At 61.6% G+C, this 26673-nt stretch overlaps 1 protein-coding gene across 50 annotated transcripts in view; it reads right to left on the bottom strand.

Annotated features, from left to right (window-relative positions):
- KIF1A (kinesin family member 1A) overlaps window positions 1-26673 on the bottom strand; it is a 101512-nt gene that overhangs the window by 18775 nt on the left and 56064 nt on the right. For 22 of the 50 annotated variants that reach the window (XM_070269660.1, XM_070269649.1, XM_023642762.2 and 19 more), the window contains 15 exons: window positions 25603-25751; window positions 25045-25223; window positions 23105-23242; window positions 22058-22321; window positions 14999-15117; window positions 12567-12652; window positions 11222-11360; window positions 10809-10980; window positions 10572-10662; window positions 9027-9145; window positions 7970-8025; window positions 6266-6374; window positions 5615-5681; window positions 5431-5515; window positions 2455-2560 (listed from right to left, as the gene is read on the bottom strand). In XM_070269660.1, the coding sequence (XP_070125761.1) occupies window positions 2455-2560; window positions 5431-5515; window positions 5615-5681; window positions 6266-6374; window positions 7970-8025; window positions 9027-9145; window positions 10572-10662; window positions 10809-10980; window positions 11222-11360; window positions 12567-12652; window positions 14999-15117; window positions 22058-22321; window positions 23105-23242; window positions 25045-25223; window positions 25603-25751 (1879 nt within the window). The remainder of the gene's footprint in view (window positions 1-2454; window positions 2561-5430; window positions 5516-5614; window positions 5682-6265; window positions 6375-7969; window positions 8026-9026; window positions 9146-10571; window positions 10663-10808; window positions 10981-11221; window positions 11361-12566; window positions 12653-14998; window positions 15118-22057; window positions 22322-23104; window positions 23243-25044; window positions 25224-25602; window positions 25752-26673) is intronic. The other 28 variants (XM_023642768.2, XM_023642767.2, XM_070269683.1 and 25 more) reach the window with 2 other exon arrangements.

A 26673-nucleotide genomic window follows, 5' to 3' on the forward strand; every position in this document is an offset into this window, starting at 1 on the left:
AGCGCGGAGAGAAGCCGCCCACGGCTGACAGGCCCACTTGGAGCCGGAGAGGCTGCAAAGCATGGGGCCTCTGAGCAGGGAAGAGGCCGAGGGAAAGCATGTGGGCAGCCCGAGGCCCGAGCCAGGCCTGGGGTCTCTGAGCCTCAGCATCTGTAGGAGAAGGGCCCGGCCCATCACGGGACTGGAGGACATCAGCCGCGGTCCAAGGAAGAGGAAGATCCTCAGGAGGGGGCTGCTGGTTGGCCAGCCAAGCCTCAGAATGGTGCCTGCCTGCGGCCACCAGCTGAGGAAGGTCCCTGAGGTTTTTCCAGGGCCAGGCTGGGAGTCGGGGCTGTCCTGGGGCTGGATGAGCATGGGCAGGAGTCAAGCGTGGGGTCAAAGCAGCTACGGGCAAGGTCCTCGGCCTGCCCCGTGGACGGGCCTTCCTCCATGCTGGGACCAGGGCCTTGACCTCAGGCACGGGAGCTGATCAACCCCAGGGCTGCCCTTGGGTCAGCCTCACTTCCCACAGCCCCAGGGAGCGGGACCGAATCCTGTCAGCAGTGGGTCCTCGGGCCTCCAGGAACAGGGGGGAACCTGTTTAGCCAAAGCGTTACTGACCCAAGATCCAGCCAGAGCCACAGCCTTCTAAGTACACTGGCATTTAGGGCAGGGCCAGGGCCCCCCAGGGTGCCCTCCAGCAGCACGGCTGGCCGGAGGATGGGAGACCCAGACACACGGTCTTCAGTGAAAGGAGACAGTGCGGAGTGGGAACACCCACCCACCCATCCCTTCTCCTTGCCCTCACTTCTTTCTGCCCAAGAATCTAGCAGTTGCTGGGGCAAGGGAAGGGTCAGAGGTCAGGGAGAATGCCAAGGTCGTCCCCAAGGTCCAGAGTATCACTCAGCGTGGCAGACAGGCCCCTCCCAGGCCCTACCCTTCCCTCTGGGTCCCAGTCCCCCATGGGCCCAGCACGGCAGCCCACAGCCCTGCAGGCCACAGCCCTGCAGGCAGCCCCTGTGTGGGTAGGCGCCAGGCCTTCTCTGCCATGTCCCCAGGGTGTGTTCCTACAGCAACAGGAGAAGCCCGAGCAGGATGCCCCCACTGTCTGCCTCACCTTCCCACTCTCCCAGGCGTGACCCCCAGCCTGCCTGTCATGGCGCCCCCTCCACATGAGAACACCTCTCAGCCTTCTCCACCCAATTCCTCCCTACTCTGGACATGAGTGCAGGGTGCGTTCCTTCTGGAAGGTTCCAGGGCAGGGCTGAAAACCAGAGCCACATCTGCCCCTGGCAGGGTCTCGGCTGCCCGCGCTAAGGGATGGCTCCCTTACAGCCCCCTCTCCGGCGTGTCTATGAAGACTGAGTGTCTGAGCTCAGGAGTTGGAAGAACAAGAGATGACTCCCCCTGGACCCTTCATCTTTACAGATCCCAGCTCTTCTAGCAAGTGTGAGGTTCCCCCACCCGCTCCCAAGCACACCCAGCCCTCAAAGATATTTTTCCTGCAAACACAGCCACGGGAACCTGTGGAGACACCCACAGCTCGAGCTCCAGGGCTCAGCTCTCAGCTTCTGCCTCACAGGCCAGGTGGAGCCCTTGGGAGCAGCCCGTTCAGGACTCCGGAGCACCCGCCTCGTTTCCCCAAGCCCCTAGAAGGCAGCATCCAGACACAGCCAAGCCCGCCGACATCCCCCTCGAAGAGGGTGGCTCTTGGCAGTCATGAGCTGCCCGGCCCCAGCCGGCCCCCAGATGTCCCCCCCTCACATCCCGCCCACCCTGGCAAACCCCAACAGGGCTGGTTTATCAGGGGCTGCCGAGGCCGTCCCTGGGAGCTCACGCACCCCGTCCACTGCCCCAGATGCAGTCGAGCTGCGACTGCCCAGGCTGCGAGGATCTTGGCCATCACCCGGGCGCTTGGGAAGGAAAAGCCCAGTGACAAGGAACATGTGCCAAGCAGTGCCCCGTGGGCACGCCTCCACCCCGGGATGCTGGACCGCCGACCCAGTGTGCCCGTGAACCACCTCCAGGACCCCTGGCCCAAGGACCCCTGCCAGAGGCCACAGAACCACCCTCAGGAGTGTGGTTGGGGAAATTCAGGCCACCCACCCACCCGCTGACCCATGACACTCCTGAGGACAGGACCCAGCTCATCTGCCTGCAATTCCCACAGCCCCTTTGCCGGGTGACCAAATGAACAGACTCGATGAATGTGGCAACCAGTGATGGGACAATGTGCAGACAGAAGTGCCAAGGGACTTTGAGGCCACGAGCACCCCGCCCTGCACCTGTTCCTTGGGGCGTCAGAGAGGAGGGCCTAGAAAGCTTTGGGGCCGGACACGTCCTGTGTGGCTGGACCCTAGGCAGCCAGGTCAGCCAAGGGTGTGTTGGACTGAGAATACACTCTGGGTCCTGACCCAGACACTGTCTCCAGGGAGTCAGGAACAGAACCGCTGCCGCCCCCTCGAGGGGACTCACCGGTCATCCTGGGCTGGGTGGATGTATCCAGACGAGAGGATGTTCAGAGACAAGATGTTGGGGTCGATCAGGGACTCATCGGTTTCTGGAGTGTTTCGAATGCGACCTACGGGAAAGGCAATGGGCCGTGTGTCACTTCCCAGGAGGGCAGGTGGAGGCCCTGGGTCCCTGCTCACAGCCTCTGCCTGGGCGGGAGCTTTGAAACCATGAGACGCCGTCTGGGACCCGGGTCCCCACGTGGCAACAAGAGCATCTAGCGAGAGGTAACACCACCGGCAGACGGGGGCCCACGTAAGGTCTGCAGCACGCCCAGGCTGCCATCTGTCAGTGGACCAGTCTCCCATCCTCCCTCCTGCAGTCTGAGTTCTGAGTCTCTTACTCCTCAGCCATAAATGACTCTGGATCTCTCTCTCCACGTCCCCACAACAGAGAGATTTCAATCTCCCGGCCTGGAAGGCACAGGCCCTCTCACCTACTGGAAAAGGAAATCCTAGCAAGACGAGAAGGAGGACATAAATGTTTCCTCCTCTTCATACTTGAAAAAAAGAAAAGAAACACTATCCACGCCATAAGGCTCTCCCTGTAAGGGGTGTTTCCAAGAGCCCTCGAAGGCACCGGCACATGGGGCGGTGGCTCCGTCTGTGGAAGGCCCCAGGACCTCTGTGACCCAGGAATGCTCCCTGGTGGCCTCATTAATCATTCCTGCTGTGGCAGTGACAGCCAGAGTGACAGCTCTGCTTCTTCCAGGAATAAACAAATAGGAAGTTTTCTTTGCTGAGCCAGAAGGGAACCACTGGGCCTTCCCTCTTGTCCTGCATGAACGGAGACGAAACAAAACCCAACACTCCACCAGGATTCCGCGTCCGCGTGCTGGGGCTGCCTGCTCCACATCCTGGAAGCTTCTGCAATGTTTGGGTTCTGGGGGAAGGTGGGTGTGGACTCCCTGAAAAGTGCCCGCCAGGGCCGGGCAGGGCTCGAAGGGCTTGTCCCCACAGCTGGAGTGCCACACGGCCCGCTGCTGGGGCAGGGCTCAGCGGCAGGAAGAAAGCTTGCCAGAGTGCCAGCCTCACCCCTCCTCACCCCCAGGACGGGACACGTGCTTCAGCAGAGGTTCTCACCCGCCCAGGCCGACCAGGCGCTCCACCTGCAAACCGGGGCCCATGCAGCCCCTGGTCAGGCAGAGACGTCCACTCACAGGTCTGCTTGGTTTATGAAGCCCAGAGGGGCAGAGCCCAACCCCTTGACCTGGAGGGGGCCTTGGTGTTTACACGAACATCCCCCCAGATCCCTTCCAATCGCATCTCTTCTTGCCCCCAGCAACAGGCAATCACCTCTATTTGCATTTTCAGGAAGAGAGGCGGCTTGGGGGCAGAGAGGAAGGTGGGATCCAGGACCAGGGCCTGGCTCCCCAAGGCCAGCAAGGAGGCGACCTCTCTGCAGAGACCCGGGACTAAGGGTAACAGGGGCAGGAATGGAAGCTCTGTGCGCCTCTCCCAGGCACAAGCTGGGTGCAGCTCTCTGGGCAGCAGGCTCTGAGTGAAGGTGGTGAGACAGGATGATGGCACACAGGACGGCCCCACCCCAGCCTCATTCCCTGTCCCGCCATGTGTCAGGGTGAGCCAGCACATAATTGCTTTGCCTTTGTTTTGTTTTGTTTTGTTTGCTGAGGAAGATTAGCCCTGAGCTGACATCTGCTGCCAATCATCTTCTTCCACGTTACATGTGGGTCGCCGCCACAGCATGGCTGTCGAGCGGTGTAGGTCTGCACCCAGGATCCAAACCCCCAAACTCGGGCTGCCGAAGCGGAGTGTGCTGAATTTAGCCACTACACCATATGGCCTGCCCCTTCATCTTTTTCTTTAAATTGATTCACTCTTTTCAGACTTGCCCTAAACAGCATCTGAAATGAAGGTTCATGTGCTTGTTCTACGCTTTTTCTGGTTTGTGTGAAAACAGATACAAAACATCTAAAATGAAAGCATTTGTTCTGCGGCCCCCAGAACCTTGCTGCCCACAGTCCTGCACTTTGGGACACAGGACGATGGGTCTCACGGTCACACCCCTGCAGCCGCACCCTCAGACCCCCCTCTGAAAGCCACATGGACATGGCCCTTGAGCTGCTGCCCACTGGCCACAGAAACACCCTTCCAGAGGGATCCGTCAGCTCCAGGGCAGGGTGGCCTCATGCTGACCACACACGGGAACGGACAGTGGTCCATGTCCTTGAATGAAAACTGGGAAGACAAGTTCTTTACAGCTTGAGAAAGGAAACATTTTGGGCAGACCAAACAGCTCACAGTGTGGAGTCGTGGAAGAGAACATCCAAGACCCAGGCAATGGCTCTGAGCAGACCTGTGTCCCCCAAAAAAGATATGCTGAAGTCCTGACCCCAGCCACTCAGCATGTGACCATATTCGGAAATGGGGTCTTGGCAGATGGCGCAGCTGAGCTGAGGCCACAGTGGAGTTGGCTGGGCCCTAACCTCAGTCCTCGCAGAAGAGGCCACGTGAAGACGGAGGATCAGAGTGACGTGTCTACAAGCCAAGGAGCCCCAAGGACTCCCTACAAACCACCAGAAGCCAGAAGAGGTGAGGAAGGGTCCTCCCTACGGCTTCAGAGGGAGCACGGCCACCTGCTGATGCCGTCCTCTCAGAATTATGCCTCCAGAACTGTGACAGGATAAACTCCTGCTGTTTTAAGACACCTGGCTGGTGGTACTTTGTTACAGCAGCCCCAGCAAGCTAATACAGTGATTAAATAGAAATTTGGAATCATCACCCAGGTCTAAGCTCTCCTTTTCAGGTAAGGGACTGAGGCACAGAGAGGTTAAGTGACTTAGTCTAAGTCACACAGCAACAGGGGCAGAGCTCTGGTTAGAACTCAGGCATCTGACGTGGGGGAGAGTTGGGGGGGGGTCTATGTTCTTCCTATCAACCCATCCCTGGCCCCCAAGGAAGCACCCACCGCCTTACTCACCCACGACCAGCTCGCGCACTTCCTTCCAGCGGATGTGGCTGCCCGTCTCGTGCAGCAGTGTCACGGTTATCCGTCTCTGGATGCCCTGCGGAGGCCAGGAGAGAGGATAATGTCAGATGGCCTGGAAGCCACAGGGGCCCAGGGAGGAGGCACGAGGTGGGCAGGGGCAGGGAGGGCTCTGCACCTGGTGGAGCAGGAAGGTCCCCATGCACGGCATCCCACCACGGTGGTCCACCACGGCAGGGATGTAACTGGAAGAGAGAGAGAGAGGGAGGCATGAGGCGGGGCCTTGCCCTCCTCCCCACCCCGCCCACAGCACAGGCCACGGCCCCCAAGCAGTGGAAGGCATGAGAACGGGAAAAACTCAGCCCCTCACTCTGGTGAAGATGGGGGTTCAGTCCATGGAGACCAGAGTCAGCTGGGCGAGGAAACCCACCATGTGCCATCTCAACCTGTCCCCGGGGCCCTCTCCTCCCCCACCACAACCCGCTGGGGCCCAGGTCACCCCCGGGGCCCTCTCCTCCCCCACCACAACCCGCTGGGGCCCAGGTCACCCCCGGGGCCCTCTCCTCCCCCACCACAACCCGCTGGGGCCCAGGTCACCCCCGGGGCCCTCTCCTCCCCCACCACAACCCGCTGGGGCCCAGGTCACCCCCGGGGCCCTCTCCTCCCCCACCACAACCCGCTGGGGCCCAGGTCACCCCCGGGGCCCTCTTCTCCTCCACCACAACCCACTGGGGCCCAGGTCACCCCTGGGGCCCTCTCCTCCTCCATCACAACCGCTTGGGGTCTCCCAGCCCATCCCCAGCATGGGCACCCCAGGCACTGGACTCACTCGCCATTGGCCTCCAGCTCGCAGATCTCGAAGTAGACCAGCAGGTCATACTTGCAGTGGCAGGGCCCCGGGCAGCGCCGCGTCAGTGTGCTGAGCTTGGTGGCGGGCACTGGAGGGTGACAGAAGAGAAGCACGCACTGATGGGAGACCCGCCCTGTCACGCACTGACGGCATGCTCAGGGAGGAGACTAGGGGTGGGGACACCTCAAAGGCAGGGAGGGAACTTTCCCCCAAGAAAAACAACCAGCGGACCACCACCCTGTGCCCCAGGATATGTCCTGTCTTGGGCACAGTCAGGCCTCAGCAACTGAGAGCTGGTTTCCAGAAACAGATGTGACTGCTCGCTTCCCCTGCCCAGGTGGGAGGAGCACATGGCCACACACACCTGGGCGTGGGCCCTTGAAGAGAGGGCAGTGGCTTGAGATCCCACAGAACCAGCAGGGCAGCAGGAGCTACACTTGCTCAGAGGCCTCACAACCCAACCAGAATCCCTCTGCTAGACCACAGCCTACTGCACCAGTCCAAGCACCTCGTTCCAGCATGGCTGGGCCCTGCCCCTCAGCTCCCACTGGCCTTCCGCTTTTGTCCAGCTCCTGATAAATAGGCTCCGTGCCCCAGTGTGCCCCTCATCCACCTCTGTCCAGCCCACGCCTCCAGGCCCCATCACAAAGGCCACTCTTGTATCAAGTCCCATCTGAGCCCCACTGCTTCCCCTATAAATATGGATCTAAGCGTCTCCCGTGAGGCTGCAAGGAAGACTGAATAGCCCAGGAAACACACGTGGCCAAGCACAAGACCCCCACAGATGCCAGAATTAACATCAACAAATGAGTGGGCAGGCCTGGGGGAGCTGGAGGGTGTCCTCCCGAGGGACCCTCAGTCTGCAGAACTCCAGCTTCTGGGGATTCAGAAGGCAGGGGCTAAATCTTCTCCCCCAAGCAGGGCGGGCGTGTGCGGGTCACCGTGTGCACAGCCCCGGATGCAGCCCTGGCACAGGCCCCACCCTCCGGGGCACTGGCGCCAGGGACGATGGCCCCCCAGGAACTCAAGGTGGGTTCCTGGGCTGTGAGGGGCCTTGGCTGCACCGCCCAGCCCAGCACCGACTCTCTCCAACCTCCCACTGACCTTGTCCCTGGGCTTCAGCTTCTGTCCTGACAGCACCTACACCCTCTTTTAACTAAAATCTCCAGAGCTCTTCCACGGCCCACCTGCTCCCGCAGGCAGGGTCTCGGGTTCCAGGTAAGGACTCCAAATGCTCTTCCTCCAGTGGATCCTACACCCTCACTGACACCTCTGGCCTCGGCTCCCCATCAACAAGCTTCCTGCATTGCCTTTTACCCCCAAACCTTGTCCATTCCTCGAGGTTCAGCTCAGACGACCCTAGGGCCTTGCCGAAGCCCCCAGCCCCCTCACCCCGGCTCCCACACCTCTGTTGTCTGCTCCAGGAAACTCGATGTGGGCACAGGGCAGGCACCACCTGACCATCACCCTGGAGCTCTGTGTGTGCCCAGGGGGAAAGGACATCAAGGTGTCCTTGTGCCTTCACCCCGGGCCTCCTGCTCCAGGAGGGAGCCCCTTACTCCACAGGGACCTCACGAGGCCCAGCAGGTGCAGGGTGGCCCCAGAGAGCCTGAGAGAGCACAGACCCATCTGAGGACTGGGACCTCACTCCCTCATGGGTGGACATGGGACAGCCCCACCTACCTGGCTTGGACAGAGGCATGACCCGGGGGAAATGGCGTCGCGAGGGCCTCAGGGGGCTGCGGAAAAAGATGCGCCAGCATGAGGCAACAGGGTAAATGGTGTCTGCAGGCGCCTGAGCGGGAGCAGGGAGCTGGGGCAGGGGCTGGCGGAGGGAGGTCAGCACATGGCTGACCCCAGGCCCGTGCCTGCTGCCCTCCCTCCCTCCCACAGGGCCTGGGAGAGGCCCTCCACCAGCCAGGGTCCCCTCAGGACCCCCAGAGCCCACTCGGGAGGCCCCACGAGGCCATAAGGGCTGAAGTGAGGTCAAGCTCTGATTCACAGTCCTGGGGCTTCCAGGACAGAGCCACCCTCGGCACTCCCAAGGACAGGGGGCTCCTAGGGCCCAATGCCCCCAAACCAGCACCTCTCACGGCCCTTCTCGTTCTCCGACACCCCGGACGCCTCACTTAGCTCTGGGTCCCACCTGACAGCTGAGACGGGAGGTGAGATGGCAACAGCAGGTCCCACAGCCCCCTGAGGCCTATCTGCTGTTCACACTCCGGGTGGGGATGGGGCCAGGAGGGCTCGGCCTGGTCATAGAAGGGACACCCCGACCCACCCTCATTGCCCCCTGGGAGGCCACATGGACTGAGGGAGGCGGACGAATGTTCCCTCCTTCAGTCTGGGGGGTTCAGGACTCCAGGAGATGAACAGCTGGGCCCCTTGGGCGGAGCTCTCGGCGGTTCCCCCGTGGGCCACCCCTGGCCATCCTCCAGCCCGGCCCCAGGACCCTACCCACTCCCAGCGGAGGTCAAGGTTCTGACAGCGATGCTCTTTGAGAACCTCCCTCCTCAGTCCTGAGGGGAAGGCTATGACCAGCTTGGGGTCCTGCCAACCTCGGGGAACCGGACACCCCACAGACAGGGGAGGTGGGCGTCAGGAGGCACACGGGTCTGCAGCCACCAGACCCGGCCCGCCCGGGGGAGGGTTGGCTGCACCGGCCGGGAGGGCAGCAGGTGGGCTGGATGAGAAGCTCTGGGAAGGGGCTTTTGGGGCCGGCAGCCCCGGGGCTGCTGACCTGAGCACGTCCTTGCAGAGGGGCGGGAACGGGTGCTGCTGGTAGTGGCCGAAGACCTCGAACACGATGGGCTGGCTCTTGATGTACTCGACGAAGGACCTGGTCACCTCCACTGCGATCTGGCGGGTGACATGGGCAGGCGGGAGGGCGCGGCCACGCCACGGTCAAGCAGGGGAAGGAGAGTCACAGAGGTAAGCGCTCAGCCTCCACCGAGCATGCCGGGACCCAGATCGGAGAACCCACACCCAACCCCCCACCCCCAGCCCAGCCTGTGTCCACGCAGGGCAGTGCTCCTCGCCTAGGTCCTTCCTGCCGTGCCTGGCCTCCCGTCACATGCCCTAAGGACAGACCACTGGGTGGGCGGCCCTTGGTTCTCTCCCAGGACAGACGGGGCTGGGGGCCACAGGTCTGAGCCTTCTTGGGCCCTCGCCCACTCACCAAGGGCTGTGGGTTAAACTGTGTCTCCCCCACTTCATGCATTGAAGCCCTAACCCCAGGATCCTGAATTTAGAGACGGGACTTTACCAAGGTCTTCGAGTTAGAATGAGGGCCTGAGGGTGGGTCCTAAGGCAATATGACCAGTGTCCTTATGAAATTGGGAGGCGGGACACAGAGACAGGCATGGAGGGAAGCCCAAGCGAGGACACAGGGAGAGGGGCCTGGGACAGATGCTCAGAAGGAACCACCCTGCCCACACCTTGATCTGGGCTTCCAGCCTCCAGAATGAGAGGCGGTAACGCTCTGTTGTTGAAACCACCCAGAGTAGGGGGCTTTGCTCTCAAAGCCCCAGGACACGTAGCCGCAAGAGTACACACTTTCAGACCTGGCCTCGTTCTCTGCCTTAGAAACCACTGCGCGCTCCTCCTCCCCGGAGGGTCAGGACGGGCTGTCGGCTCAGGCCCCTTCGGAGCATGGGCTCTGTGACTGCTGGCTGCACACCCCCCAGCCTGGCTGCTCAGGGTCAAGGTCACATTCCCTGGCCTGAGGCCTCTCTACCTGGCAGCTTCCATTATCTCGAGTGAAGCACCTCCCTCCCCCACGGCCTATTTAGCCATTCTCCTGCCTCACCTGGAAAGCTGCCCGCCCTCCTGACAGCCTGGCTGGGGACACTCCACTGTGGGAGCTTTCCTGAACTCTCCCGATTATGCCCAGGCCTCACCGCGTACCCTACCTCCACATCTTCCCAAGACCAGGCCAGGACTGCCTGGCTGGCACCCCAGCCTCTGCACAAACTCTGGCCACCCCAGACACGACAGCTGTCTGCCCAGGCTCGCTGCGGGGAGCTCTTACCTGCCCCCGCCCTTAGTCTTAAACCCACCAAGGCCCCGGCGGCCTAGCAATAGCCCACACACCCCACCCGGTGTCCGAGGGCCCCATGTCCTCATGCCCGGGCAGCACACGGCAAACGGTGGGTGCTCAGAAGAGAGAGGAGGAGGAAGGAGAGAATGAGCAAAGCTCAGTCCAGTTTCAGGGAGGCGGCATAAACCAGAGACCCCGCAAGGGGCCAACCAGTGGGATGGGGAGATGGGGGTTCTGAGGACGTACGTTTTGGACGTGGTAGAAGCCGAGTGGGGGGCCCCTTCCTGTGTTCTTCAGGGGCTCCGTAGAGAAGGCCTCGTCATGGCGATGGATGAAGCTGAAAAGCAGGAGGAGATACTTGACCGGGCGCAGGGGACCAACGTGCTCGCAAGGATGGCCAGGAGTGTGTGGCCCCCAACACAGCCTGTGCCTTGCTAAGAGCCCCCCACCTCCATGAGGCCCAGCCTGGGGCGCCAAGCTCACTTAAACTGGCAGAAGATGTCGGCATATTCGGCAGAGATGCTGGACGCCTGCAGGACGGTCACGCGGAAGGTGAAGGTGCTGCCCAGGCGGAGGTGGTCCAGGGCGGCGTCCAGGGGCCCATCCAGGGCAGCTTTCTCAGGGCTGTCTAGGAGGAGGCCTTCCGGGGGCACAGCTGCTGGGAGCAAGGGCAGAGCAACATGACGGGACCCCCCAAGGGGGACTAGAGTCCGGGGTCAGGCGTGGGGTCAGCCTCCTCTCGGAAAGGTCTGGTGGCCTCCCTCTGGACCCCAGGAGCAGGGAGAGGCCTGGTCCTTCCCTGCTGTGCCAGGCTAAGAGGTGGCAGGACCTCCAGACTACAGTGGGGCGGGGGGCCGTGTCCCAGTGCCCACACCCTGGGTAGCCCTGGGACCTACCTGAGCAGGTGTTGTTGTTGACCTCGTCGGCCGAGGGCCCTGCGTCCGCACCCTGGCCCTGGCCTTCCACAATGCGGAGCTCTTCCTGGGAGGTCCCGGAGCGGGACATCCCCGCCACGGGGCAGGACTCGGACTGGAACTATGCAGGACGAGGGGATGAGTCAGAGAGAGCCAGCCAGGGATGGGACCAATACAGCCCCATCGACGACCCCAGAGCCAGGGCCGAGGCTTCGGGGACCTGCATTCCAGACTGTCTTGGCATGGATGGGCACCCACCTCCCTCGGCCTCAATTTCCCATGCTGTCATGGCCTCTGTTGACTCCACGGTGGAAAAGATGGGGAAAGGTCTCTCTGGTCCGCCCCACAAACCCCCAGCCAGGACCCCTCCCTCAGCTCCTCCTTGTGGGCCAGACACAGGTAAACTGTCTGCTTGAATCTCGGGGCCCTCGCCATGTACCCCATCACAGGTGCCCACACAGCCTCCCTCCGTGTACCCTGCACTCTCCGTCTAATGCCCTTCGCCCCTCCTCTGCATTCCCAGCAGACGACCCTCTCAGAGAGGGACAGTGTTAGGGGCAGACACACCGCCCTCAGCTCAAGGCGTCGGGAGCACTGGGGTTCAGAGCGGCAGGTGGCTGGGTGGGGGTGAGTTAGGAAAGACTCCAAGAAGGAGAGAAAAGGAGCCACTGGCCTGGGGGCCCTGAGTGGGACCTTCCTTCTCCACCCTCTCGCCTGAGAGCAGAAGGGGGAGCCTGGGAGGAGTGTACTGTCTCTTCGTGCGAGGACCAAGGCGGGCAGCACCTTGACTTTCGGCATCGAAGCAGGGCCACTGCAGCACTTGCTGCTGGGACTGCGGGGAGGGGCCTCCCCGGGGCCCTTCATGGGTCCCATTGGGATGTCGGGGGTGGGGCAAGGGCGGTGGTGGAAACGCAGTGTCCTGTGGGGACCCCTAGGGGAGCGAGCCTGAGAGAGAAGGGGAACCGGGCAGGGCAGAGGCATCTTGGTGTCTGTTCCAGAATTCATGGTGCGCACCTGCTCTGTGCCCCTGGCTGCAGCGGAGGGCCAGGTGGGGAAAGCAGGTACAAGGCCAGGAGAGGCTGTGGTGGGGAGATGGATGGACCCAGTGGGTCAGGGCAAGTCAGATAATGAGGGGTGAGGGACAGCCATGAGGCTTGGGGCTTGGGAAGACAGGAAAGAACCCAGGAGGACCCAGGGCCCACGGGGCAGGCCCAGGGCACATGGGACCCCTCTGTCTAGCTGGCCCCTCGGGCTGGGTTGCAGGCGTGTGGGTTGAAAATGTATGGCTGCACCACAGCCCCACCGTGTGCAGACCCTTGCATGGTACCTTTTCGAAATGCTGGTCGTCAAAGGAGATTTTGGCAGTTCCAGACTGGCGGACGCCAGAGCCATAATCAGGGGCCTCTTCATCAGCTGAAACAGGAACAGAGCAGATGGTCAGGGCCCATCTAGTTCCCCCGGTGGGTGTGGCAGAGCCAGCCTGAGCTGCCAGGTGAGGGGAGGGCACGGGAACCAGGTGGGGCTCTGACCCACATGAGGGGATCCCTGATGCTGCCATCGGAGGCTCTGAAACAACCAGGTCACCACCTGGGGCACAATCACCACCAGCCTGGGCTGCCCCAGGGCCCAGAGTCCTCAGCACATGGCCATGTCCTCAGCACAGCCTGCTCTGGCGGGGGCCACGAACTCCACATTTTCAAAACCAAACTTAGGACCCCTGCCCCTCTCTCCGAGTCCTGATCCCCACTCCGCCCCTCCCCAAGACTCAGATGCTCCAGCAGAACCCGGATCCTCCTGACTCCTCCCTCCACCTCACGGAGCAGAGCCCGCCCCACCACATCCTGCTGGTGTCACCTTTGGAATCACACCTGTCCTACACCACCCTTCCAAGCCACCACCGTCACCCATGCGGACACAGTGCTCCATGCTTCACAGTGGTTTCCCACTATGTTTGGGACAAAAACCAAACCCTTTTGCTGTTTGCCTAAAGGCCTCCCAAATCTGGGGTCTGCTGGCCTCCTTGACCGCCAACTCCAGCCACTCTGGAGGAGCCCTTGCAGACTCCCAGGGTCTCTGACCCTCTGTTCTGGGGCCTGTGAGAGCGCTAACACCGCCGTGCTCTCCACCCTGGCTGTCCAAGGGCCTGCAGCTCTGACCTGCCATCATCCAGGGCCTGGGCACAGCAGGGCTTGGTGCTGAGAGACCGGACAAGCTGACCTCTGCCACGGGGGGGCGGGGGCAGGTGCGACTTCTGTGACCACAGAAGCAGGGTTCCGTGGCTTTTTAAAGTTCCTTCTCCTCCGCCACAGCCACCAGACTGGGCTTGTCAGGTGTGGCCCAAATACAGGCTGTGTCCACCTGGGGCTGAGCCCACTCACCTGGAGCTGAGCTGGGCAGGAAGGGCCAAGGAAAAGCCCAGGGGGACAAAGTTCCCCCTGAGATGGCAGGGACAGCATCCCCCTTGAGGGACGAGGCTGGCACGAGAAATTCCCAGCGTCCTTGTTGGCTGGGCCTTCCCTAGTGCCCCCTCACTCCCCACTCCAGGGTCCCAAGGAATCTCAGCACCATGGTGACATGGCTGCAAGGTGCTACAAAGAACACCTGGAAATTAGGGGCTAGTGAGAATTTGGCACTAGGTCCTGAGAGTGGAACAAAAACCACCTAAGGGGGCCAAGCTGTTGGGGCAGCGAGGGGCTGAGACCCCCAGGAGGGAGACCAGAGACCCCTTGAGTCAGGGTACAGGCCATCTGCATTGCTCACACTCTCAGCCAGCCCTATCTAGGCCAGGGGTCACTCTGCGGCTCAAGCTCTCTCTCTGTCTTGTCTGTCCATCTGCCTCATTCTCTCCCCAAGGTGCCCAGCTTGCCAAGGCCATGGAGAGGAAGGAGAGTGAGTCTGTGGAGGGGGGCGGGGGGGGGCCAGAGGGGGTGAGGGCAGAGAAGGGAGTACTGGCCATTACCACAGGAGCACCAGGCCCTCTGGTCTGCAGCTTCCCAGTTGGCCAGGCATGCTCACATCTGTGTTCTGGAATGATCTTTCAACATTCCTATCTAAGAAGCTTCAAATGGGGTGCCATTTACAGGGGAGCAAACCCAGGATCAAAGGCATCCTGCGGCTGGCCCGTCCTGGGAGCCCAGCTGGTGGGACGGGGCTGGACGGTGACCGAGCAGTGAGAGGGTGACACCTCTGCAGCGAGGGGGCTTGAATCTCCACGTCCACGTGTGGAGGGATGGTCCGCAGCCTCTGGGCCCAAGAGGCCGAGGGTTCTGAAGGAGGGGCATGCTGGAGAGTCGGGAGAGAGGCCCCAAGGGCGCTGTGGGCAGGGGTTGGGAGCCAGGGGCTGAGAGACGACGGTGGAGGGGTGAGCTAGGAGAGAGCGCCACTCCACACCAGGCTGGGGCGGGGAGCCAGGTGGCCTCAGAGACCTGGGGCTGCCTAGTGGGATGGAGGAGGCCCCCGAGCCAGAGCAGGCTCTGACAGCCCTGGGCTCAGCCTGCACAGCCCAGAGGGCCTCAGCTGACCCGGGAAAGTCCAGGAGACCAGAACCAAGAGCAGGGCAAAAGGAGCTTCCCCCTCGGACCCCACCTGGGGGTCAGCAGCCTAGACGCTAGCTGGGGGGAGAGATGGAGAAACAGGAGGCCGGGGGCCTGGGTGAGGTTGGCCGCACGCTGACTGCTGTGTGATGCCCGCAGAGGCCTCCCCACCAGGGCCTCCATCTGTGAAGGGAGAGAGCAAGCCCCGGGGCTGCCCTGCACGTACCTGAGATGGCCTGGACAGCCACGCGGAGGAAGCCCTTCACCTCGCCCTTCTCGCTGACGATGGCCACGCGGTGCACCAGGGGCACGGGGTACAGCAGGTTGCTCAGGTACACGAAGGCCCTGGGGGGAAGCAGAGGTCGAGGTCAAGGCCACCCCAGCATGTGCTGTGGATGGCGGGGTCACGGCTGGCTCACGACACAACACTGCAAAGCAGAGTGAAGCGCTGGGCAGCCAGGGCAGCAAGCAGCTGGGGCGGCGGGCAGGCAGGGAGGGGAGAGGACCACGGGCGAGGTGCTCAGAGGAGACAGGAGGAGGAGGAAGGACAGAGGAGGAGGAGGGCGTGAAGTGGTGAGTGGGGCTGGGCACAGGGCGAAGCCCATGGGCCGTACCCGCTGTCTGAGAAGAGAACAGCTGAGGAAGGAAGGTTTCAGCCTGCTTCAAGGAGGAGGAGGACTTGGGGACCTGGACACGCTGAGCTATGACCCTGACACTGTTATTAATGGCCCACATGGTCCCCCTACCTCCCGCCCATTCCCCAGTGGCCCCTAATGCTCCCAGGCCCCACCGAGGGGCTCGGATGGTGGGAATGCAGCTCACGATTCCTTCCCAGCCCCCTCCAGAAACACGGCGGGTGGGAGCTCTGCGACATCATCCGAGACGGGGTACCACCCCCAGCCCAGTGCCCAGGAAGGGCCAGCGCAGCGGAGCCCTGAGGACACCCCCAGATCCCACGGCGCTGCCTGGCGTGTCCAGGGCAGCTACCCACAGAGCGTCCAGAGCCCTCCCTTTCCCAGGCAGCTCAGCTATGCACCCAGTTGGTGCCAGGGCAGCCTGGGCAGAGGCCACGTCACCCAGGTGGCTGCCTCACCACCTGAGCTGGCCAATGTGCAGGGGTCCCACGGCAGCCAGGAGAACAGACAGGACCCCGGAACACTGTGCTGCCCAGCCAGGGGGGTGGGCTGATGTGGAGTAAAACTCCCCCACTGTTCAGGGCAACACTGGTGGGATGGGGCACCCTCCTCAGGTGGGGCTCCCTGGCACAGGAAGGACCCATTGTGGTGAGGACCTGCAGCTCCACCCAGATGTCAGTGCAGGACGTGCCTCCCCTGCTGCCCTCCCCTCCAGGCAGCGACTGGTGGCTCCTGCTCCAGCCCAGAGGCACAGACGTCAACAGCGCTGGGCTCCCAGGGGATCTGGTGGGTGGGAGTCCCAGGGTGAGGACACAGCTTGGGGAGGGATGGGCAGGATTTGGCTATGGGAGGGTGGGAAGTATGCAGGAGGTGGGGTGAGGGAGCCCCAGGGCCTTAGCCAGGAAGGTGGGATGAAGGGGGTGGTCAGAGGTGAGAGCAGCAGCACGCTGCGGGGGTGAGATGGGAAAAGGGAAGGTGGAAGTCGGCTGGCCGGGTGGGTGCTGGTGCCCAGGTTTGTGGCTGAGGGTGGAGCCAGGAGACGCTGGGAGGCGAGGCACCCCCTGCCCTGTGCTCAGCTTGCTCCAAGGTCAGGTCAGATACCACCCAGGCTGAGCCGCGGTCCTCGCCCCACACTGGGAGCTCCAGGAGGGCACCCCACTCCAGATGCCCCCGATTCTAGCCCCTAGCACCTCCTCTTAGGTGGGCTCCTGATTTTGCCCCCACCCACAATCCCACTGGCCCTCTCCCAGCAGAAGGTCAGAAACCCAAGCACCATCTTTCAAGTCCTTCAGTTCTACCTCAGTCTCTCTGAAGTCCCCTCGGCCGGTCCACCACCACCAGTCACCCTCCTGCTTTCCCCACAGCCCCACAGCAGCCAGAAGGGACTTGGGACGCTGATCAGACCCCCACACCCTCGGTGACATCCAAGCCCTGCCTCATCCCCAGCCCCACTGACCAGCCCCGGTTCTGGCCACGTGGGCCTCCAGTCGGTCCCTGGGATGCTCCACGCTCCCACCACTGCCCGTGCTGGCGGCTGAGCCCCCTAGGCCAAGACAGGTCTTGGTCAGGGACACAGGTATGCTGCCTCAAGGGGTCCTGAGCATCTCCCTTGGCCACCCTCCTGGAGCAGAGGAAGCCCCCGATGGCTCCCTGGAGCCCCTCTCTGCCCCACACAGCACCCCCTCTGAGGATGCCCCAGACAAGGGGCCATCTCTCCTGACTGGAAGGGCTCCACTGCTCCGACCACCCACCAAGGTGAGGGGGGGAAGCCACTAGCAGAAGCCAGCCTGGCCCTCGTCACAAGAGGAAACTGAGGCCCAGGGAGGGGAAGCCCCTTGCTGTAGTCACAAAGGGCACCCAGCAGCCAGGGACAGGCACCTGCCTCAGGATGGGGAGCACAGTGGTGGCCTTCCCTCTCCAGGCACTTGGGCTCCTGGCCAAGGGCCTTTGCCTGAAATTAGGGGTGAGTGAGGGGGACTGCCACGGTAAGCAACGCCGTGAGATCCAGAGGGGAAGTGGAGGGAGCCCAGGACTCGGGCTTCGGGAAAAGGCGCGGATCCTGCTCTGCCCTCCTCAGCTGCGTCCCCATCCAGCCATCCCACCATGCTAGACAGAGCTAAAGGGACCAGGGAGGACAGCCCCAAGCTGCGGTGTCCTCAAGTCAGCGCCTCGCCCTGCAGCCCCCACCCCACCTCACGGGGCAGGGCTTCTTCCCTGGGCTGTTGGGAGGCAGAGAGGCACCGAGGAGCTCCCGGGGGCCCCAGGCACAGACGGAGGCACCACAGCCTGCCCACCCCCACCTACACTCTGCAGGGAACCACAGGAGGACCCCTGGGGAGGGCGGGAACACCTCCCATTGTGGGCCAGGTGAGGACACCGTGACAGGCACAAGGGTCCTTAATCACTACTGCATCCAGGAAGGAGAGGTTAAGGGCCAGCCAGGAGGGAGAGCCAGGATCAGGGCCACCTCAAAGCTCCCCGCCAGCCCAGGGCTGCCTTCCTGGAAGGCTTAGGGGGCAATTCCACAGGGGCTGGCTTTGAACAAGCAAAGCCCTGGGCTATGGGGCCACCTAGACCACCACTCACAGCACCCTAGAGGCGACCCACAAACTGCTGAGCTCCCCAGGACCACACCTGAAGGGACCTGAGGTTACCCCTCCCCCTTCCTGAGCTCATAGGGTCCACTCCCACCCACTTGCCAATTTTCCTCCCCAGGCTCCACAGAGACCAGGCCAGACGGAAATGGAGGCACTACACAGAGAGGTAAACTAAGGCAGAGGGCAGGGCACAGGTCACAAGGCAAGGCTGCAGCTGGCGGACCCCATCCTGGCTCTCTCCCCAGGGCTTCACTGCTTGACAATGCCTGCTCGAAACCGACTGTGGTGTCCCAGCGTGGACACGTTCTGCTATGTTGCCAACCCATTAGCTCAGGAACCTGCAGCATTTCACAGACTCAAGGTTCCCACAAATAGGATGGGGGCTGGGCCCTTCGTGTCCCCAAGGCCCAGTCATCCCATTGGCAGTCCAGGAAGAAATCACAGAAGCCTGTCCCTCTGAGCTCACCAGGGGCCAGCACCAAAACATATGCTCTTCCAACACCTGGGCGGCAGGTGCGCCCACATCTCGTCACTTTAAGATGCCCACCCACGCATTTCACATCTCAATTCTGAAATTCGGGCTGTCCTAATCAACAGCATATCTTAGTTCAACTGGCTGCATCTTTCTTTCTCGGGGGTGCACAAAATACGGGTGTCTGAGATCTAAGACGGTGTGTTAGAGCTGATGGAATCTGGCATTAGTACCCCACTTCACAGATAAAGAAACTGAGGCACAAAGATGTTAAGGAAGGGGCTGGGGCTGGCAGCTAAAGCTTGAGCTGGGATCTACAGGCTGGGTTCTATCCAGCTCTCAATGGTGTAGACACCATGCTCCATGGCCTACCCACTTAGTTAACACAGCTAGTTAATCAAGTAGATCAATTCTTTCATGATCTTTTGGGACTTCCTCATGTAGAGGGGAAGGAAAACCTAGACTCATGTGGCATTGAAAGCTGCCATGCCCAAGCTCATCCCCGCAGACAAGATGCAGCCTAGATGCCCCCAGAGCCTGGGCCCCAGGGGTGGGGCCTCGAGGGACCCCGTTTGGAGGTCAGGGTTATACAATGAAAAAGACCCCTGGGGTCCATTGCCAAACCCTCCCCTGTCTTCTCTGAACTTCATAACACAGCTGTGGGCAACTGCAAATTCTCATGCTCATCCTGAGCTCCCGGGTGGGATCCAATAATCTAGCTGCAGCTCTGGACCCAGATGCTCTAAGAATAAGGAGCATCTGGCACCAGATGCTGGCTCCTCCCCATGGCTCCTCTCTCCTCTGGGCCGCCCCTAATCCCAGTGCACTTGGTGACAGTGACAGGTGCATTCAGCCAGAAGGGGCCTCTGGGGCCCAGCAGCCACTGCCCCCGGTGGCAGCACCAGACTCGAGGGGCTGCGAGCCAGGGTTGGAAGACCCCACCCCCCACGCAGAGCCCACCCTAGCCAACAGCACTTGGGACATGAGGCGACGGGGCCCACAGTGCAGAGGCTGTGCCTCCCTCTCACTGCCCCCCAGGTGACAGAAATGACCTGACATCAGCACCCACCACCATAGGGGCCAGAACAGCCCCAGCCCCGCCCAGAGGGCATTGCCGGCCACCGCACACAGAGTGGCTCGCAGCCTCATTGGCAAAGATTCAGGCTGTGTGGTCCGGCACGTAGAGGGCAATCAGCTGGGAGCTGAGGGGTCGGCCTCACCAGCCCAGGTGGCACATAGTGGACACGTAACAGGTCAGCACTTTCCACCCAGAGTTCTGGACACTTCCTTGGGCAGTCACCTCCTTTCCCTCGCCCAGTCCCCCTTTTCCTGGGACCCTCCAACCCAAGAAGTCAGCCCCTCACCTTCCTCTCTGCAGCTCCCCTGCCTATCCACCTTCTGAAAGCAGTAGTCCAGGCAGGGAGAATTGTCAGGGGAAACCAGAGCCCCCAGGCCCACTTCCTCTGCCTGGGTCAGCCCATCCCACCTCCCCAATTCACCTGGCCCCCCAGACTCCCAGAGGCCCCCTGGGGGGCTGACCCTGGACTTGGGTGAGGAGCCCCGGGCCAGGGCGTGGGAGGCCCATGCCAGGGGGGCCTTGTTGGCAGAGGCGCACGCACCTTGAAGCAGGCTGAAACCCACCCGAGAGAGAGGAGGCGGCAGACACAGCAGAGCCAGGGCTGAGTGTGGCGGGAGGGGAGGAGGCAGCGCTAACCACGAGATTGGTGAGGTGCAGAGACGCATGCTGGGGCCAGGAAAGCCTTTCCGAAGGGAGACAAGAGTGGGCGCCCCAATTTCGCTTAAGCTTTGGAGAGAGAGCCAGCAGCTACCAGAAGGATAAAAGGGAACCAAAGACAGGGTCCCTCTCGGGGCCGGGCCTGCACAGCTGCTGCGCGGGAGAAGCCAATTCTCGCCAAACCAAAAAGATCAGGACGTTTCCAAAGGAAGCCCTTCACAGACCACCCGCCGTACGGGGGGCTGGCCTCTCACGGATGACTTGGGTTTGGTTTGGTGGTTGTGTAACATCTCAGATCCACAGAGGGGGGAAAGTGTCGGAAGGACCCAGCTCTTTCTGGCTGAGACTGCGAGAGCCCACACCCCGTTTCTCCCGGTGTCCTCGCTCCCCTGCGCCCTGACCCCAGGCCTACCTGACGCCAGAGCGACTCCTGGGCCCAGCAGGCCAGCGGGCCTGGCCCTAGTGGCCTGGGGCGTTCTGAGAGGTCTGTGTGGAGCTGCCCCTGGGGTAACACCTCCCTCTCGGGCTCAGCAGAGCCGGACGCCTACACCCAGGGCGTCTCAGAGGGAGAGAGCCACATGTTTTTATCCAGGAGGCCAGCATATCGCACCCATGGAAAACTAATCAGATAAATCCATGACATGTGCCCTTGGGAGCCTGCTTCCTTCCGAGAGGAACTGATGGGGCTTTTTCTCCATCATCTGCACCCATGGGCTCCCAGTGTAAATGAGCCCCATTATCTGGGGGCCAGCCTCGGTCTCCAGCTTTCAGTACTGGTGCTCCAAGATCGAAGCTTCCAAAAACTTCCATCAGCCTAGGCCAAGGAAGCAATCTCAAATTCCAAAAAAGATTACCATTAAAACTATCTTACACCTTTTTATATACGTAAAATACGTAAATTCAGCTGTTTCATGAACCGAATGTCCTATTGCTACAGCTACGTTTCTAAACTTTCCTTCACCTGTCTTGCTTCCATTCCATGAAAATAAAAAATGTGAATGGCAGCTGTATTTGCCCAATATGCCTGCAGGGCAGGGTCCCTGCTCCCAGGATCTGGGCTTCCCCACGGCCTCCGCTCCACCTTCTGACCTTGGCCTCTCTTATCCCTCTAAAAAACATAATAACCGCTCCTCTCTGCAGAGGGCACTTCCAGTGAAGGCACGGAGCCACATGCCCCTGTCTCTCACCATGACAGCCTGGGAGCTCAGGAGGGACGGAAGCATCCTCACCTTTAGACAGAGACAGGCTCAGAGAGAGGCGGGGTCAGCCTGGGCCCCACGGCTTCAGAGGGAGGCCCTTCCACTGCCGGAGCACCAGCCCTTCCTCCCTGCCCTCCCTCCGGGATGACCTCCTCTAGCACTGAGAGCAGACCAGGAGCCTCCAACTCTTGAAAACAGCGGAGGGTGGGGAAGCCGCCTGGGCTGGGATGACCTGATTTCCAGGACGATGGGACCTTTCCAGATGTCCCCCGCAGGCCCCGCACAAGGACTCTTCTTGGGGTCCCAGTGGCCACTTCTCAGGGTTCTAGGGCCTCTCTGCAGAACAGTTCCACCTGCACGGAGCCGGGTGACCACGCTCCAGGGTGCACTGCCTCTTCCATACTGGGACCCCGACTCGCCCCTGCTGGGCCGGACGCCCATCTCCAGGATGGCCAGGAGCCTTCGTGATCCCTCACACCCTCTCCTCAGGGAGGCCAGCCCCTCAGCCTGCCTCGGCCCCGGGGTTCTGGGGAGCTGCCCCGCACGCCGGGGGTCACACCCTGCCGGCGGTCAAATCGTGCCCGCAGCAGTGCTCCTGTGCAAAAGAGCTGGTTCCTTCCCAGCATGCTGTCCTCGACCTCACCAACCTTCCTACTAAACTGAACAGGGGGGGCCGGTCGTAAAACGGGTCCCGGCCGTCGCACAGCGCGTGCTCCGGAAAGACGTCGTCCTCCAGGTCCTCCTCCTCCTCCTCCTCCTCCTCCTCCTCCTCCCCCACGCTCTGCTCCTCGGCAGGCTCGGTGGCGTCGGAGTCGGGGCTCGAGAAGGTGGGGGAGGGGGTGAGAGCAGCCATGCGCTCGCTCATGCATGTGTTGAGAAGAGGGTAGCTGTTGCAGCCAGAGATGACTGAACTGAGGTTAGTACGACAAGACAGAGAGAAGTTAACACCAGCTACTGGCAGGGATGGACAAGGGCGGGGGCGGGGCGGGGGTTCTGTTTAAAACCAAAACCAAACACACAGGCCATCAAGAATGCTGCTTTAAAAGACAAGAGAACCAAAAATGCACCCCATCCCCAGGCTTGGAAAGAAAGTGCATGTGTGGTCAGTGGAAGGCTCCAGAAGATTCCGGAAGGCACTGGCTGGCATGATCCTGGCCAGGTGTGGCCGAGGTCAGGCGAGGACCACATGGGCTTGGCCGTGTTGAGGCCTCAGAACACCATGTCCCATGGGGTGCAGGGGCTGGGTGCAGACCCCAGATGGGGACACCAAGGAAAGGAGGCATGGGACTCTGAGGCTCTTGGGTGACGTGGCCCTGCCTCCCCACTCGCATCCCCACAGCCATCAGGTGACCCGGAAAGGCTGCCCAAGCCTCACACATTCACACACGAGGACATGTGTGACCTAGTGGCCACAGCCCTGCAGCAGGCGTGGGTGGCAATGCCAAGACCCCCTCCCTGGTCCCCTGAAATAACAGGGCCCGCTGGTATGTGGAGAAAAGTGGCTGCAGGGACCCCAGCCCAGGAAGGACAAGTGTTGGGGGGGGGAGTCAGGACAGGAAAGGGCATCTCACTGGCTCCCTCCACAGGTCAAGGCCAGGGCCCAGGTGGGGGTCCCGGCCTGGGGGGGAGGCCCACTCCCTGCCCCCACTGCTTTCTCTCTCTCTCTCAGCCCAGGGAGGGAGGGAGGCGCCCACCTGCCCACCAGCCGGAACCAGGGGAAACGGTCGTAGAAGGGGTCTCCGCCGGTCACCACGTTGTCACAGTCCTCAATGACGCTGGAGGGCACCTCGGCCGCCCGGTCGTACATCTCCCGCATCAGGTCCAGGCGCTGCCTGCAGGGGCACGGAGATCAGCATGGGCCCAGGCAGAGCGGTAGGCGTTGCACACCTCCACCTGGGGACAGTAGGCTCGGCCCAGCGCTGGCCACAGCGTCCTGCTTAGGGTCACCCAAGGCTCAAGCTGGTTTGCTGACAGACCCTCCAGGCGCTTTGAAATCAGTCAACCATGAGCAAGGGGCTTCCAGCTAAACATGTGAGTTCTCCACTAATTCCTCCCCACTTGGCCAAGTGACGACAAAGTGATTTAAGGAGGCAGGACGGGCCAGGAACCAGCCTCAGGGCTCGCGGAAGCCAGAGAGGCGGGCAGAAGGGGAGAGAGAACCCCACCCAGAGCCAGTGGGGGGAAGCTCAGGATGGGGGAATTGTGTCAGAGCCCGAAAAGCTCAAGGAATGAAGGGCAAGTCGGTGATGGGATACAGAAAACAGGGATGGGATATGGAATACTTTTAAAATTATTATCCCCAAGAAAAGCAAGTTGTGGAAGAAAGGAAACGTAATCATTTTGCTCCAGGGCTCAGGGGCCACATGAGCCACATGAACAGCAGAGAACTCTCCTCCTAAAAGTCAAACTGTAGCCCCCCAGAGGATGGGGAGGGCAGTAAGTGTGTGTATGTGCGTGTGTGTGTTTGCATGAATGCATATGCCAGTGCACGTGTCTACCTATGTACGTGTGAGTGAGCGTGAGTGTGTGAGTGTGTGTGAGGGCGGTGTGAGTCTGTGACTGTGTATTGATTACATTTTTTGTTCTCTCTATTTTATGACGTTTTGACGTCTTTGGGGGCCTTGCTGGCTGGGGAGGGACCACGCCTCCCAGGGAGCGATTCCTAGAGACAGTAAACAATGGGCAGGTGGGCCCATCTTTCACATTCAGACCACCCCCCAGCCCCCCACCTGACCCACACCCAGCCAGTACTTCCCCCTAAGTGACCTCAGGGCCAGGTTCCAGGCAACTGGGGGCAGCCCCTGTGCCCCAAAGGCCATCAGGCCTAGGTGTCCACCCTGCCCCGCCTTGCCCCACCCAGGAAAACCTCAACAGAGACCGTGCCGAGGCCTTCCCTCAGCTCCTGCCTCCCTCTGATGGCCCCGTGCCTCCCCGTGGCCCCGTGTGCGTGTCTGCCTCTCATTTCTAGGGGAACTGTGAGCAACTCTGAAATTTTCTTCAATGGCATTGGCCAGTCTGTGTTGTCGCTCGGTCACCTTGATAAGTTAAGTGCCGGGCACACATCAGAGTAATCGAGTGGGGACCGTGGAGGCAGAGCTGTAGGAAAGAGACTTCTCACAGGGACAGCTGCCACCCCTGGTTGCCCTGTCGCCCCAGCCTGGCCACCCCCACGCCCCCTTCCTCCAGGCTTGGCTACAGCTCTAAGGGGGAGGAGCTCCCTCCCTGCCTCACTGAGCTCCTCCAGCCCCAGCTCTGGCCCGGCTCCGGCCCCAGCTCCAGCTTCAGCTCCACGGGCTCTGGTGGCACCCTGCCTTCCCGGCCCGCATGCTCTGCTGGCCCTGCTGGTGCCATGGCCCCCCACCGTCCTCACCTGCCCCTTCCTCCATGAAAACACATTAAACATGTTAAACTTTACCCCTGCATTGGCAGAAGGAGAATACAGATTCTATAATAAGGCTGGATTTTAGTCACTTCTCTCTTCCGATTTTTGAAAGAAATGAAAACAGGAGAAATAGCTGCATTGATACGTGCAGAGCATGAAACCTGGGCCACCTTCGTTTCTGTGCCCTCGGCCCAGGGCCCAGGGTGAAACCCTGTCCCTGCTGCCACCTCAGGTGCCCACTCCCCACCACACCTGAGTTTCTCCAGTGTCCAGTAGTGGGTGGCCCCGTTCTTTTGGTCCTGGACCTCCACGGCCACGATGGTGCGGGGGAAGGGGCGCGTCTCACGGTCTTTGGCGGCCTCCGGGGGCAGCAGGTCCGGTGGCAGTGGGGAGTAGAGTGTGTCCGTGAGGAGGACAAACTGGAACTGGACCTGTGACAGGCGGAAAAGTACCCCATCAGCCCCGTGCTGGGTGGGAGCAAGGCCCTGAGAAGGCTTCCTTCCCACCTCCCAGAGATCTCAGCTACACCCCATAACTGTTCACCAGAACCTTTGACCAGCGGCTGGAGAGGAAGTTAAATCTGCTCACCAGCCTGCCCGCTGAGCAGCGAGGACGCACGTCCACCTCGGTCAGTCCCAGGGCCTCCCTCGAATTGCCCATCCTTCTAGGGGCTCCAGTGACAGGCCTGCTCTGCCCACCCCAGGAGGCAGAGGAGCTGAGCACTGAGTCCCAGCTGTCACTAGGACAGTGTGACGCCCTCCCTCCAAGGTGGGCGGCCAGTGGGCAGTGTGCACTGGGGTGGGAGCCCACCTTCTTCTTGAGCTCGACACTGATGGCATTGGCCTCCTTGAGGAAGATGGCGTTGCCCCACAGCAGGTCCCGCAGGGACGTGAACTGATACCACTTCCACTTCCGGAAGGCCCACATTGCCAGCTCACACTCCCTCTCCGTCCACTGGACTGTGGGGAGAGGTACACACCGTCATCCTGGAAATGCCACGACCCCCCCACTCTGGGCCTGGGCTGGGGGCTCTGTGCTTGGGTCCCCAATTTCACACTAACTGTCCTGGGCGCTCAGGAAGAAGGAAACTGGTGGAAAGATGTGGCACAGGGAGCCACACGAAAAGGCTCCGGGAGCCACAAAGAGGCCATCAGTTCCCCAGGCCTGGGGGTCCTGAGAGTTGGCTGAAGCTCAGCATGGGCTCATGGGGGCAGTACCAATGACAGCCACACGGCCATGGCCATGTGAGGGCAGCAGTGGGGGCCAGGACCCCAGGGAGAGGAGGCAGGAGGGCAGACTGTGGCTGACCCACACACCCTCTCCCAGCTCACATGCCCTCTGTCCACTAGGCCTGTGGGGGAAAGACGAGCAAGGACATCAGGAAGGGCCTGTCCACGTTCCCCGGCTCGGCCCTCCTCCCCATAACCCCTGCCGTCCAGCACCCCCACCCCGCAGGAAGGAGCCTTGTTGGGTGGATGAGTCCAGACAAGGGGAGGCCCAGGTCACATCAGCACAAAGGTGCTGACCAGCTGCACAGAGGCCAAGCTGGACGTGAACCCTGTGTCCAACTCCACCCGCCTGCCCTGCCTGGAGCATAATGTCAGCCGGTCAGCTGGTGGGCTGCCCAAGCCAGTGCTCAGAAGGGGCTCCTGAGGTGAGGAGCAGAGTGAGCTTGTCTGGGGTGGGGGAGCACCAGCTTCCCACGGGCAGGACAGGGGTGAGCAGATGCAGGACGTCGGCATGTGAGCCCTTGCCAGCATCGTCCTCCCCATCGTCCAGGCCGCTCCCACCAGAACCCACATGTGTAAGCACACTCATATCCATGCATGTGTGTAGGTGCTTTCCTGCTGCAGCACAACCTCCCCCAAATCCTGCCTCCTC

This window comes from Equus caballus, chromosome 6 (genome assembly GCF_041296265.1).
Source record: "Equus caballus isolate H_3958 breed thoroughbred chromosome 6, TB-T2T, whole genome shotgun sequence".
Classification (NCBI taxonomy): domain Eukaryota; kingdom Metazoa; phylum Chordata; class Mammalia; order Perissodactyla; family Equidae; genus Equus; species Equus caballus.